Source organism: Opisthocomus hoazin, chromosome 2 (genome assembly GCF_030867145.1).
Source record: "Opisthocomus hoazin isolate bOpiHoa1 chromosome 2, bOpiHoa1.hap1, whole genome shotgun sequence".
NCBI classification, from domain to species: domain Eukaryota; kingdom Metazoa; phylum Chordata; class Aves; order Opisthocomiformes; family Opisthocomidae; genus Opisthocomus; species Opisthocomus hoazin.
In genome coordinates this window covers 86,131,654-86,146,983 of record NC_134415.1, presented here as the reverse complement: position 1 = coordinate 86,146,983, position 15,330 = coordinate 86,131,654, and the positions used below count along the sequence as shown (strand labels likewise).

Here is a 15,330-nt window from a genome sequence, read left to right as displayed (position 1 = left end):
AAAAACTCAGACCTTTTTCAGAGATGCATCTGAAATCGGAGTTTGACAGCCCAACTGTAACTCATTCTCCAGGTATTGGTGACGTCTCAAGTCAGAATTTAATGATCCATATGTTTCTACAGTTAAAACTATCATATTCAAGTACAGTGCAAATTAAAGACTGAGTTTGAGCTCAATTTCTGCCTATGGTTGAACAGATTTTCTTTCATGCTGGATTAAACCTTTAAACTATCAGGCTGAGAAGGAAATTTGCCTGCTGGTGAAGGCAGTGTGGATCACTGAGCAGTACTATGTTCGTCTGTGTGGGAGACTGCTTTCCTGGAGGCTAATCCAGTTCAGCTGAATGTGAACTGTCTGCAGACTTGATCTTTTAATGAAATTCTATGGCCTTGCACCCTGAAAAACAAATGTAGTTCATACTCGGTATCAAAAACTTCCATAGAATACTCAGAGGATAGTATGAGAGGAAATGAACTCCGTATAGCAGATGGCACGCAAAGCCATAGTCCTGTGGCTTAGTGGCAGCTGTGGTTCTGATAGCCCATTGCACTGTTAGACTGTGCCTGTACTACTAGTACAGAAGATGACTAAGGGCTTGTTTTGTGGCCCTGAAAGCAACTGGCACAGCATGGCTTGTGTCCATATGGCTAAACCTTCTCCCCTCTGCAAACAGCTTGGCTTTATCAGTGCTGTCCATTCGGAACAGCAATGGCTTGAGCTATCCCCTGAACCATAGTCTGGGCATGGGCTGGGAGAACGCTAGTTGGCAGGGGGTTAAGGCTCTGCTGGAGGCTGTGTTCGTTAAATGCTGTGAGTGTTTACAGACAGTGACCGAGTTAGCAGCCTGGTCCTGCTGAGTTTACTAAGGTAGGTATAGTAATATGTCTTGTGGAAGGACAATGTTGGAGTCTCTGTGATACAACAGAATAGTCTCCTAAAACTAAATTTAGTAAGTCTACAACTAAAACCTCTCCCAGTTCTTGAAAGAAGTGATTCATGGTCTACAAATGAGATTCAGTTGAATGTTTTTTAACCCATTGTGTGGGACATCCAGCCCTTGAACAGAAACTCTGAATAGCCACACTGGTTTCTGATAGTGTACAGGTAGGTAGTGTAGTGACAGTTGCTGTAGCACAGTCAGAGAATGCAGATCATGCAGGATCTTGCGTCACTGAGCATTTCCAGCCTTTCTGCGGGCACTCTGTGGTGGAACTGAGTATACAGAATGTGTGCAAATCTACCCCTGTAAGAGCTATGTAGACAGGTGTTGCTTTGAGACTTTACTTTATTCAGGAATTGATGTGGGAAGGGAATATTATCCACAAAGTTTATTTAGTAGTGAGTTTCTGAGAAGAGAAGTTTGTCTCTTCCAAACACAAACTGCAGGTCTGCTTTTGCAAGGAGCAGGTGCCTGACGGGTACCTTGCAGCTCCTGGGAAGCCCTGAAGCCTCACAGTAGCTACTAGCGCTCATTTCATTGTCATCTACATGTATCAAATACCCAGCTCTGATTACATTTTTAATGGATTTAGAAAAGTGTCTGAACTTGTTAGAATTTTTTTTTCTATCTAGGTATATTTCATGTCTGTATCTTACTACATTTGTTTGATAAACCTTTTAAAATTTTTGACGCTTTTCTCTTTCTGGTTTGGAAGAAGCCCTGATATCACTTTGTTGAAATAGAAACTGCAAAAGTACAAGGTGCGACCATGTGATAAATATCCCTCTTGCTTATACTGGATGATTTCAAGGCAACAGATTTATGTCAATTTACGGCGTTTTAATGATGAAAATGCTACCACTTTCAGAAGAAATTGCTTATTTGCAGGAAACACTCAGTTCTTGAAAGAAGCCTTGTGAGTCTAGGTGAATGCTATGTGCTAAACTGTCAGAGGAGGTAGGGCTTTAAACTCAGCAGTGTTTGGTGGACAGGTATGCAACCAGCATTCTTGTTGACTGCCTCAGCTTCTACAGGTATCAGCCAGAGCAGAGACAGTAGTAGCAATTTGTAAGTAGTGCTCCATTACTGGAGCTCTCCAAAGCAAGGTTTGGAAGCCTCTGTAAAGGCATTAACAGTTTGGCGAAAACCTACTGAGTTTAGACTGTCTTTAGCAATGCCAGATGGTAGAACTGTTCGGTTTATTTGTTCACAGTTTACTGTCTAAAGACTGTGAGTGGTACATTTCGTTAAAAATGTGTGAGAGTGACAAAGATAAAGATTGGTTTTCTGGAAAAGTATTGGGCTGGAGAATGGGACTGATAAGAGGAGGGCAGGAGTGGTGAGCAGGAATGCTGCAGTGGGAGTGCAGTCTGGGAGGCAAGAGTGAGGGGCAAAGACAGGAGTCAAAGTTTAACAGAGATGGGAAGAAAAAGATTCATACAAGGATACAAAGACTGAGTAGGGTTGCTTTGGTCCAGGGAGGCACTGAAGGCTGATGATCTGGAAAGTAAGACTGGCTGAAGGTGACAGTCGCTCTCCTCAGTGTTACTTTTGGGGAAGTTCCATAGCACCTTGCTATTCTTCAGTTTAGGTTTTATGGTCTGAGAAACTTGGGCAATAATATGTAAAGGGAGATTGTAGGTTTAGGTGACTGCATCTCTATCCTTGCTCCTCATTTGGTAACTAGAGTATTGTATTGCTCACGTTCCAGTCTGAGGGGCTTGTTTGGAAAGGATTGTTTATAAAAGATGGTGTGTTAACTGCCACTGCTTCTCATACAAGTAATTGTACATAGCTTATGTATAATATCATTATATATAGGAAGAAACAACAAGTATTATTTCCAATGGTGCTTGTGTAGTTTCCCCCCCTGCCCCAAGTCTAGTTTTTTATCTTTTTTTTTATTGAATGATACCTTATTTTCAGACTGTTCCCATTGATCTCACCTGACTTACTTAAGAAGTATATATATATATGGACGAAAGGGATTTGTTTCAGTTTTTCCAGAATAAGTTTTTATATTTCTTTATTGATAAAAGGACTTGGTTGCAAGATTGATTGCTATGAGGTTAGTGTTGAAAACTTGGTATAGATTTCATTCTAACTTGCACGTCTGTTGCTGTTTAGAATTCTTATCCAAGGAAAAGCGAAAGTTACTGGAGGTGGAAAAATCACTCTTGTTCTTCCTGGACCTTCCCTGGGCATTGTTTCTAATGGTTAATAACATTTCTTCTCTTTCTGTAGGCAATGTTCAGTCTCTGCATGGTTGAAAGCGAAGCTGATGAGGTGAATTTGCATGGTGTCACGAGCATTGGTTTAAAACAAGCCCTGGACTTTGCATATACTGGACAGGTACTATACAGCTTTTCAAATTAAGAGACACAAGTGAAAGCAAATTGCAATAAAAAATGAAGATGACCCTTACAGAGGTACTAGAAATTATTATTCTTGTGCGCTGCCTAGTACAAGGTCTTTTGATTTAACAGATCTTACTTTAGATATACTGATGCTTTTTTTTTTCTCTAGAGGGATAGTCTAATAAAACCACTGTTTATGTGCATTGTTACCAGGTAGTGAGCCATGCAGGACTCATACACCCCTTTTAAGGTGGCCTGGCTGTTCATAAAAACTTAATCTGAATTGATTCTGCATGCTAAACTAAGTGTAAGGAAAGGAAAAATAATACCCTAAGTGTTTTCCTAATAATAAATATTTATAAACTCTGCTGTGTTTGACAAATTATATAATTGAGAGGAAAAGTAGTCTCTTACTCACTCACCTGGACAGATGCAGTCCAAGCATCTTTGTAAATGCTTACAGGTACCATACATCTTTATTGTAGCAGTTTTTATGAGGGCAGGTTATGTATCACAGTATGTTACTTTGGAAAATGCAGAGTGATGCTCCTCTTCCCTCTGCCCCTCGCCAAATATAACCTGCCATATCTCTGCGCTGTAGGCTTGGGCAGTGTTGCTGTATGACTTCATCTCAGTTTGGAGTTCATGGATAATGAGCTCACTCTAAAATTCTGGATAACCAAACTACAACAATTGAGTTCATTGATGTATGTTTGTTTATTTGTTAATTTTGAAAAGGAAAGCTTGAATCTGTATTACATTATTCTGGAAGAGTTGTTGGGTTGTACAAATTAAGACATTTGCTTCCATACTGTGAATTGAGTATATGGCCTTAAGTTTTTCAAAGAGAATTAAATAGAAATAAGGAAAGAAATTTTTTTTTACCTGTTTTAAATGAGCTATTTTTGTCACCAGCCCACGCAACAGTTATACTTTAGCATTGGCCTTAGAGATCAGCACTTGAAATTTCTGTGTTTCTGCTATAATGGAAAATGTAACTTATTCAAAGATTTCTTTGATATAAATAAAAGACAGAGGTGCCATGCTGTATTACTCAATTGGCTGAAGATCTCAGTACATGACTTGTCATTGGTATGCTTTTTGTTCTTTCAGCTGAAAGTTTTGATAGATAAAATTGCATGTTTCTTGTGCTGTTGAGCACCTGTATCATCTTAGTCATTTGAAATATAGGTTACAGAATCACAGAATCACAGAATAGTAGGGGTTGGAAGGGACCTCTGTGGGTCATCTAGTCCAACCCCCCTGCCGAAGCAGGGTCACCTACAGCAGGCCGCACAGGACCCCGTCCAGGTGGGTCTTGAATATCTCCAGAGAAGGAGACTCCACAACCTCCCTGGGCAGCCTGTTCCAGTGCTCCGTCACCCTCAGAGGGAAGAGGTTCCTCCTCATGTTCAGACGGAACTTCCTGTGCCTCAGTTTGTGCCCATTGCCCCTTGTCCTGTCACTGGACACTACTGAAAAGAGCTTGTCCCCATCCTCCTGACACCCACCCTTCAGATATTTGTAGGCATTTATAAGGTCCGCTCGCAGCCTTCTCTTCTTCAGGCTGAACAAGCCCAGTTCCCTCAACCTCTCCTCGTAGGGGAGATGCTCCAGTCCCCTCACCATCCTTGTAGCCCTCCACTGGACTCTCTCCAGTAGCTCTTCATCTTTCTTGAACTGGGGAGCCCAGAACTGGACACAGGTTGATCATTCTGAGGAGAGAAATCTTGTTGCTAAACTGAAGTTATCTTTTGAGAAGATGGATTGTAATTGAATTCTACCTGACCCATCCTGTCTGCTGTGAATTGAGGCATACTCCCCTATTTTTCAGCGAAATTCAAAGTCTAATAAAACTGTGTAAAATATGTGGAGAACCTTGAATGAACGGATTTCGCTTTTACGTAGGCCAACAATCTACCCCACATTTCTTCCAGAATAAAATCCTCAGCTCCCTAGTAAATAATATGTGCCTTCTATTCTTGACCCTATAGAGACTTTGAGTCTTTCATTTTCGGGTATAATGTACTTCGAATAATTGAGTGAACTTCTTGAATTAAATATAGGTGTGCCTGTATGTGCTGCTGATCATATATATAAGCGTTTATAGAGCAAAGTTGTGCACTCTGTCGTCTATGAGACACACTAGCTGCTGTTTTGGAGTGTAGAGAAATGAGGATTCTCTAGTAGTTCTCTTATACAGGTGCTGTTGAAGCATAGCTCAGTGATATGTGGGTCTGAGAAATAATGTCGAATTTTCCCTTTTGTCCTTGAAATTCTCTTTTGGCGTTGCATTTATATGTGTTGAGCATTGCTTATTTACTGACTCAGCCTGACAGAATCTGGGTGAACGTTTCAAGGTAGTGAGTGGGAGTAATCCACAAAGGCTATTAATAAATAACTGGATTACTGCAGGCTTACACCACAGAGAGCTCTAAAAACAGAATCATCTTTAGTCTGGATCTGCGAACTCTTTGTGATTTTAAAAACCAAACAAAATATTCCTTAGTAACCCAAAGCTCATTCTGCCAATTACAACCTTATATTGCTCTGACAATGCAGGTATCAAGACATGATCTGATTTGCCTCTTAAAAGTGAAAGCCATGAACTCTTGAGGATTTTTTTTTTTGTTAACATGTTTGGCCAAAATGTTAGTCAAAACATTGCTGTTTCTTTAGCTAATGCTGTGGAACTGACAACAATTTAGGGACAGTCTCAAGGTATCCATGTCTAAACAGATAAACATTTAGTTTGACCTTTCTTCTCTTTATTTCTTTAATATTTTGCTAAACATGTATTCAATTTGAAGTATAGTAACTCAGATGTAACTTTCTGTGTAAAATAATATATTGGAGACATCTGGTGGAAATATCTAATATTGCACGCTGGCAATATTTGATGCCTACAGTTTTTAAAAGTTATCAAAATTAAGAAATTTAATTTTTAGCATGACATTGCAATCCAAAACGAAACTCTGACATCTTTTTGTTTTTTAGTTTGAAATACCAACTTTATTTTCCTGTCTATTCAGGCAAACGGTGCCTTATTGTAATTATTGCTGGAAATATTTTGCTTTTAAGAGAAAATTGATTGTTCAACAGAAGAAAAGATTGTAATAAATCTCAAGTTAAACATAACTAATATGAGAATTCCAACTGAATTAATCCATTACTATGGTCCCTAATAATAACAAAGAAAGAAATGTTGGTATAGAAATAAATAAAAACTAACAACAGGAGAAGTAGCAGAATTTGGTTTTGTTCTATGCATGTAGGCTCAGTAATCCTCTAATAATGAAAACTTTGGCAAAAAATATCTTAAATACCTTCCCCCTTGGCCTTAGGCATTCAGAGACAGAATCCTTTTCCTTTTGTAGCTGATGTATCCTTTCTTCATAAAAAGGCTGTAAGGTCATTCTCTCTTACTTCACGGCTGGCAGCAATACGGCCAAGCCAGAGTCTCCGTGCCTAGGTTACTCACCCTTCCTCCTCACAGGGGCATTTTACAAGTGTCAGATATGTGTTGGGAGAGAGGTGGATGAAGTACAATCAATACAGGAACTACATATTTTAGATATTATTCTAGAGAAACAGTTTTTGGTGCAGGGTTTGGAGCTTACAATTCCTTCTAAGTAAGAGTCTTAACTACTGGGTTAGAGAGTTACGGGCACTGTTGCCTGCTCTTTTTGGCTTGTTTGGTTTTTTTAACTAGTTTGTAACCAAGAGACGTAATCTCATTTGGAGAAATGGGATAACACATGCTAATGTAGTTGGGTGGGGAGTCACTCATTAGACGAGCAGGTGCTTTGGATCAAAAGAAAACCTTTGGGCATTTGAAAAGTCGCAGTGCTGAAAACAGGCTCTTCTAAGTGCCATGGGACTGAATAAGCGGTTTGAACTGAAATTTTGAGGCTTCTCATTTTGCTCTTGCATTCCTCATCAAATTTAGGTCCCCCAAGCTACATCATTTATGTTGATCTTATATACATATATAAAATCTAAGTGATACCGTAATTTGAACTGGCTGACAGGAACTGCAGTGTAGTTTGAAGAGAGAAGAATTGTGCGACAGCACTGCATTAATTTGCAGTAGATGACTGTGATCCTAATTCAACAAAAATGTGAATACACAATTGGAGTCCTATGTATGCTGAAATGCTTCACTGATTTGGATCTTTCTTCTTTGTTATTGTGTTCTATCTGTCTTTAGTCCATGGTAATAGAATTTTGTTTGAGGACTTCAGGACACATTACAAAAGCAAGTAATTGCTGTTCTTGCTTTGTCGCATCACAGACAGGAAAAGGTCCGGGGAGAAAATAGCTTTCCAAAGGCCCTACAGCAAACCAGCACCTTTAATAGGGCTTAATACCAAGTTCTCCTGCCCAAGTCCTGTTTTCCTAACTGGTTGGTCTCTGTTTTCTTTTTTTAAATCATAGTATTTTGGTGTTGTATTATATAGAAATTAAGGGGTCTTCCTGAAGTTATAAAATTATTCTAGATTACCAAAGCTGGAAAAAAAGAATCAGTGAGGCAGCCCTAATATAAGACGTGTTTTATGTTCAGCTCTTTTTCCAAAAGCAAATTTTGGGGTAACTTGTGCGGTGGTGTCTTCTTAGCCCAAGATTAATGCAGCCTTACACCCTGCCTGTAGAAAGAATGTTGAAATGTTTCCTTTTCTTGAAAGCCACATATGAAGCTACATTTAGAATGATTTGAAAATAGGCTTTAAACTTTTTGGTTTTTAGCATATTTTTATTATATTAAGTTTTTATTACTTACATAACAAAAAAAAGTACTAACAGATTTTTTTACTTACAAAATGTAACATAGCAGCAGTCTTTAATAAAGGTGATATCAGTATATAATACTAGTTACAAATCTAGAACTTCATGGTGTTTTCAGATATATTGTTATTTCATGTGCTTAGTTTGCTCTCAATATTACTTTAATGCATTGTCAGTGTGAGTCCTGTTTAACTACTACCTTTATTTACTAACTTTATCTTGTATTCAGTTAGTTAAAAAACTATCATCTTGTAACAACTGTTATCACTTTACCAAACAGGTTTCATGAACTGATAGGCGTACCTTCTGGTGATTTTTTTTTTTTTTTTCAAATTCATGCACACAAACCTATGGTTAGTTTAAATATTACCTTACAGCTCCTTTGTAAAATTTTTTGTTTGCTCTATTTTTGGTCAAATACTTAAGCTGAGTTATTTCTTTAAAAAAAACATGAAAGAGTGAAGGGTCTTCTTGGGTAGTAAAGAAATAGTAGAAATAAATACTTGTAATTAGAACTATTTCTCCTGATAATTGCTTTGATTGCTTTGTAGAATCTTGCTTTCGTCTTTCATCGTTGCTCCCCTTCCTTGTTTGACGGTGACAGTTTTTCTAGTGATCAATGAGTATCTCATCTGCTATTTTTGGTTAAGACTGGGGGGAGACAGGTCTCAGTATCTTAGAACCTCTTATTCTGTTAATCCGTTCCAGCCCATGGATGAGGTGTATTGCAAGGGTGTATTCTGATGGTTGATTTTCTTGGGTCAGTGACTTCCTGTATCCTGTGCATGGCAGTTCCACTGGTTGCCTTTTGATTCAAATGAATCATAAGGTTTGGTTAAACTGCCTGGTGTCCCTAGAAAAAGTGACTTGAACTGTTCTCATTCTTTGCTACTGGGGACAAAATGCTGAGATCCTGGAAAACTATTTACAGCAGGACTGTTTCTTACTGTAATACTTAACATCATTTTTCAATGCAATTTCAAAGCCAAATATATAAACTTGATACTTGCTTTTGGACACTTCCTTTTTTAATTCTGTCAAGAGGATAATCTTGTTTCTGTGCCTAGCAGTAGGTTACAGCTACTAGGTGTTAGGTTCACAGTTCAGCTACAGATTGCCCAGAAGGCTCAGAATAATACGGACCTTAACTAACACAGTTTATGCAGTTTATTGCAGAGAAAGTTAAATGTTTCATGTTATTATCTCTTGATAGGTATAAAGCTATGGACAAGACAGCTTTTCTAGAGATGAAAGTAATCAAAGTAATGAAGTGTCTTCCCAAAAAAACAGTGAATTTGCTTGGAGCCTTACTTATAATAACGGTATATACTTATTTACTTACAGTAATGGTACTTACTTCATAATGGTATGAAACTGCATCAGGGGAAGTTCAGACTGGACAATAGGAAAAGGCTCTTCACTGGAGGGTGGTTGATCACTGGAACAGGCTCCCCAGGGAAGTGGTTACAGCACCAAGCCTGTCAGAGGAGCATCTGGGCAATGCTCTTAGACATATCATGTAGTTTTAGGTAGTCTTGCAAGGAGCAGGGAGTTGGGCTCAATGATGCTTGTGGGTGACATCCAACTGAAGATATTCTGATTCATATGCTGTGCATTTAACATAAATTTTCATTTATGTTTCTGGAAAAATATTATGACATATGTCAGATAAATGCTGGTCATGATTCCTTCTGGCATTGGCTAAGGAGACATTTGGGTTTTATAATGAGTACTATCAAGCATTACGTGCCCAGGCTTTGGGCAGTTGCCCACAAGGGCCTGGAACATTCTTGCCCTGCTCACACTTTTTTGAAGCAGCACTTCTCAGTGTGTGAGGAGCTCAGGATTCAGCTGAAGCACGAATGAACAGGGAAACAGGCAGAAGTGCTAACTGGTTGCGAGTGAAATACAATCTAAATTGCTCTAAAAGGAAAGTTACTTTTTTTCATTGCTCTGAAGCACACAGAATGGTCTCCAGAGGGTAAAACCAAATGATACTTTTGTTAGATGCCTGTCTCGTTTGAAATGCTGATAGCTGCAAGTGAAGTCAAGAAGGAATTTTCTTTTGCATCAGACTGACAGGAATCTTAAGATTTTTTTTTTCTTGTTTTCTGCATTAATTCCATATGGTTTACTTTCTAGAATTTTCTGACATGACATTAAATATTTCCTTACTGTTATAGCATAATGCTGGTTTATTTTTAATGTGAATCATGGCACCGCCTCACTTATTCCATGGCCACACAAACAGCTGTATGGGAATGAGGAGGAAATACAGGAGTGTAAATGAGCTGCTGGAATAAAGGCAATAGAAGTGCATTCTCAGTCTCTCCATCTTTGTCTGGGTACACAGTTTAGCCTCCTTGGGCCTAAAGTAGCTGTAGTTTAGTGTCTTTAAGAGTGTCTGGATGAAATATAATGGCCTGAAATGTACAGGGAACAGATTAAATAATCTAATTTTTCCTTCCAGATATAAACCTCATGAAACTCCATGGAGCTGGACCTTAGCTTCTCCCTTAGGCTGTAAGTTTCTTTTTTGGGAAGGACAGTTTAAGGATTTTCCTCTTCACTCTCTTTTGTCTGTTCCTGCCCTCTTTGCTACTGCCATACAATTTTTTTGTTGGCCTATACTGATTTGTTCGTTGTAGGGTGGCAGAAGACATTAGAAGAGTAGGAGGATGTTCTCAGTCTGGGCAACGTGGAGGTGGGGCATGCGTAGTTGTCCTTGAGGAAAGATGGTGGTTCATACACTGCTCCTAGCTTTAAAAGTTGTAGCTGCTAGTTGCTCTGTGCTGCCAAGAAGTCTTCCAAAGAAAACTGATTGGAGAGAGGCAAGATGTGTGATCCCAGTTAATTTTTTCCATGCTTACCCAGAGCCCAAAGATGTACTGGGTTGGAGGGCATGCAGTGTGAGCTGGGAAAAGAAAAGAGTTATCTTGGGGGGAAGGGGAATGAATTCCACTTTAGAACTACTGCCCAGAGGGTAGATGTACAGGGCAGTGTTCAGGGCAATGCATATCTGTGACCATGGGGCTGATTATAGAATTCCCTTCTCTGCCTCAGAATTGTGCTTCAGGAGCTCAGGTTTAATTTACGGAATTTTCTAATTCTTGCATTTGCAGAGCAGCTTTCGTCAGTATATCGGCAAAGCATAAATGGATGCATTTCCTTACAGTTTTAAATTGTATGTCTAAGAAATGTGGATGTAAGAAATTGTGTAATCTGCCTTTCTGGGTCTTGTGAACTCAGCATTCTGTTGTAAAGAAACACCAAATTTTTGCATCCTTTCTATCCCTTGGCTTACAGATCTGACCACAAGAGGGAGTGAACTGGCTTTAGTGTGTGCTCTCTGAAGGGTTTGTGGGACTATGGAAGGTAAAATGGCTGCCTTGAAGAACAGGATTCCTGTTTGAAAACACAGTCATTGGGGGGGAGGACAAAAATAGCTTCACAAAGGCGATCAGTTTGAAAACGAGCAGTACATCAGATGTGGTGGCTTGGGAAAGTAAGTTAATCAGGCTGTCTGCAAGATCTGCCCATTGTATACAGGGAGAAGGTGGTTAAGCTGATTTTCTTGGGTAGCATCACAGGCCGGAGAAAAGTTGAGAGTATAAAGAAAATTATCCCTCAGACGTAAGGGTTCAATAGAGGATTGATTGTAAGATGCAGCCAGGTGCAATGCCTGAATTGCATCTAATTAATCAATGTAAAAATTGATTTCATGTGTCATGCAAAGGCACATCCTTCACTGGTGAAGATTGCAAAGTTTGTCTGAAGTTGATGGCTCCAAATTGCTGTAAGTTTCTGCCCTGATAATTATGCCTCATAACCCTTGGGTTGAGGATGGAGTAGGGAAAATGATTAAGCTTCTCTCTTTAGTTTTCACACTAATAATTTGTGATGAATTTTGAGGTGTGAATTCCAAGTAGATCTAAGTTTGCCTCTCCATAATATACAATAAGCATCACTCTGAAGACCTCAGAGCTATTGTTCTGAGGGTTAGACAAACCAGAGGAGTCAGTCACTGTGTGTACTTGTGGTGTGCATATGGTGGTACTTACGTGTGTTTACTGTTAAGATTCAGCTGGATGGCCTATACAGCATATGAACAGCTATACTCGTAATTAATAAAAATCAAGTAATTATATTAATGTATAGAAGCTAAGAGGTGTGGGATAATTGAGAATTACCCCAGTTTTAGTAGAAGGAAGGCCTGCAATATTTTATTCCTTCTTTACTTTGTTGTTCTCTTTCTCTTGTGGGTTTCCCCAGCACGCAGTTTGCTGATGGCAAACATTTAGCGTAGATGAATTAGTATTTTTGCCTATATCCAAATGAGTATTGAATAAAAATTCAGATAGTTCCATTTAAGCTAAAATCTTGGGAAGAGACAAAATAGACTTTCTGCAGTTATCATGGGAAACACAAAGGGGAATATGTTATCTCAGCAGAATAGATTTTGCATGGTATAGGAAAGCTGTAAGAAATGGGAAAACATGTAAGAAATATGTCTGCCACCTTGAAATGAACTTTTGTTGCTGACTGTGCAAATCACCTCTGCGTAGTAACCAGTCAGCCTCCTTGCCTCATCATACTTCTCATCTCATAATACTGCTGGTATTATTTATAAATGGATTGCTGTAGGTTTAAAATACATTAATATTATCACAGTTAAATATAGTTTGTCTATGCCTACAAGATAGTAATCTGCTTAGGGTTCTGATTCTCTTCATATTGTGTCTTTAACAATGATAAGCTGGTGGCTGGCACTCAGTAAGTAATATAAAATCAGATGACAGCTTCCTCAGTGTAAATGATGTCTGAATAACAAAAACCGCAAGGTCTACACCAGCTTGTTTTGTCAATCTGACCTAGTGTTCTCACTTGCAAATATTTGACAGGGCTGCTCTTTTTTTTTATTTCATTTTTTTTTATTTTTGTAACTGAAATCCTTTCTAGGTTTCCACTGAACTACCTCTCATCATGCATAGCAACCTTATTAGCACCAGCCAAAAACCTGGATAGTACTGGGCCTGATTCTAATTTACATTAAGATCCTTGAATGTCTGAGTACATAAAGAACTTACAGTATGTAATTTATATACTGCATAAAAGTTCACTTAAAACCTAGTATGAATACATATAGTAATTTGCACAAGCTTTAAGCATGTCATGTGCTAACAGAACTCAATGTAAATGAGTTCTCGATATAAACAAGTATCAATCCCCTTCTCTCCTGTTCCTAATATATCCGTTATCCGTTACGTTGGAGATAATTTGTGATTTTCTTGAAGAAATGCATACGTATTTTTCATTTCTCTCAAAAGCACTTGCAAAAGATGCAGATGACTGTCTTTCCTTTTGTTTGCCATCCTCCTTGTTCTACTGTATTTGAGACATGTAAATGGTGCTGTGAGATAAAACTAAATTGTGTGGGCAGAAGAAAAAGGATCTGAAGACCTTTACTTCCCTGTGGAGCAGTCAGAGACTGACCTCATGTGGTGTGAAACCAAAGGTGCCAGGGGAAATACAACTAGGATAAAACTGAATAAACTGAGTATCTTTGAAAAATTAATTTTTCTCATGCTTTTCTGAATTTTGTTGGATGCTGCACCACTTATACTTAAATAACATTAGCTTGGATAATTTGTAATGTGATTGCTGATAAGCAGTTGACCAGTGTCTGTATTCCCAAAGACTTTTGTGTGTCCTGAAAACGATGCTCTAACAAGCTGACCCCAAGACAGCAGGCTTGGAGCTGAGGCCCAATTATCCTTGTTTCTCTGTGTGTGTGATTTTAATTGAAATGAGTAGGAGTGTCATGTGAGCAAGTGACAGGATAATCAGTCTTGGTTTCTAAGCCTTTTCTGGCACTTCCCCAGCAGCATGCTCACTCTGTGCCTTCACAGCCTGGCTCTGTAAAATGAGGACAGTGGTTAGGAAAATTATGAAGCAGTACTATGCAGAATAAGAAGAGAGTTCCTAGCCTGTGTATTTTTTACAAGCATGGATAATATTAATACTGGAGAATTCTGAGTCAGTTCTGTTGGCCTGATTCATTAGTATTCATGGAAGGATTCAGGTATATGGATAACAAAAGGAGGTTCTGTCATTTTGAAAAGTCTACTTTTTAAATAAATAACATGCATTTAGTTTTAAAGGATTTTGGAGGTAATGTGGCTTATGAATTCTCACAGGAAAATCTGCTTAAAAATCCTGTAGGCAATTCAGGTGAACTTTTAAAAACTCTGTCCCCATCCTGCAAAGACTTCTCTGTATGCTTAATTGTACTCTTTCTGTTCTTTATGTTGACTTAAATGTCTGAAATAACAAAGGCCTGTAGTATTTTCTACAAGTACTCCGAGTTCTACATGATAAACCTTCTATTTTCTTCTTTACAGATCCTCTTGGAACCAGGGGTGATACAGGATGTCCTAGCAGCTGGGAGTCATTTGCAGCTGCTGGAGCTTCTCAGTTTATGTTCTCACTATCTCATTCAGGTGAGGCTTTTCTGCCTGATTATCAGCCATTGCTGTGTGGTAAACTTTTGTTTCAAGCGTAATATCAGCAGGAATTAGTACAATACCTGGTGTAACCTGAATGGCATTAAACTGGATTTCAGGAGACATGAATTTTGAGTGTAATTTGGCTGTCAGTTTGTGGTAGGTGCTTTCTCCTCCCATCTGTTTTGTCCATTTCAGTCCTGAAAAACAAGGATGGTCCACTGATTAGTATCAGCATGTGGGAGTTTCATTCTCTCCTTTAGCAGAGAATTTGCTTTCTTCTGCATTCTGTTAAATGTTTCCCTATTGTGAGCATGAGTATTGTGAAGCATTCAGATGCACAAGTGTTCACAACAGAATATTGAGGCATATTCCAGTGTGCTACTACCTCTCACTGAAGGGCTAGGGCTTCTTACAGTGGCACCTTATTCTCAGCTGGCCTCGTGCCCATAATGCTGATAATATTATCAACATTAAGGCTGTCATCATGAAGCAAAAAATCTGAATCCAGTAAAATAATTATTTGTGTTTCCTTGTATAGGAGATGGCTCACAATGGTAGCAAGAACATAGCTTTGATATGTCTCTATGGAAAGCCTTATAAAAAAATGTCAATAGCAATTCTACGGAAGTTTTCTTTGTAATTTTTCAATATTCTTTCTGAAATAGGGAGTGTTGGCTGTATCTGTGCAACAGTTGGGCATGGAAACGCATGTCAGCACAATCTTCTCCACATGCACATGCCT

The 15,330-nt window shown here is 38.8% G+C and overlaps 1 protein-coding gene across 14 annotated transcripts in view; it reads left to right on the top strand.

Annotated features, from left to right (window-relative positions):
• Positions 1 to 15,330, top strand: part of KLHL32 (kelch like family member 32) — a 154,240-nt gene that overhangs the window by 76,358 nt on the left and 62,552 nt on the right. For all 14 annotated transcript variants that reach the window (XR_012763212.1, XR_012763211.1, XR_012763216.1 and 11 more), the window contains 2 exons: positions 3,185 to 3,292; positions 14,484 to 14,582. Coding sequence is in view for 5 of the 14 variants with exons in the window: in XM_075414334.1 (XP_075270449.1) it covers positions 3,185 to 3,292; positions 14,484 to 14,582 (207 nt within the window). In the remaining 9 variants the exon portion in view is untranslated. The remainder of the gene's footprint in view (positions 1 to 3,184; positions 3,293 to 14,483; positions 14,583 to 15,330) is intronic.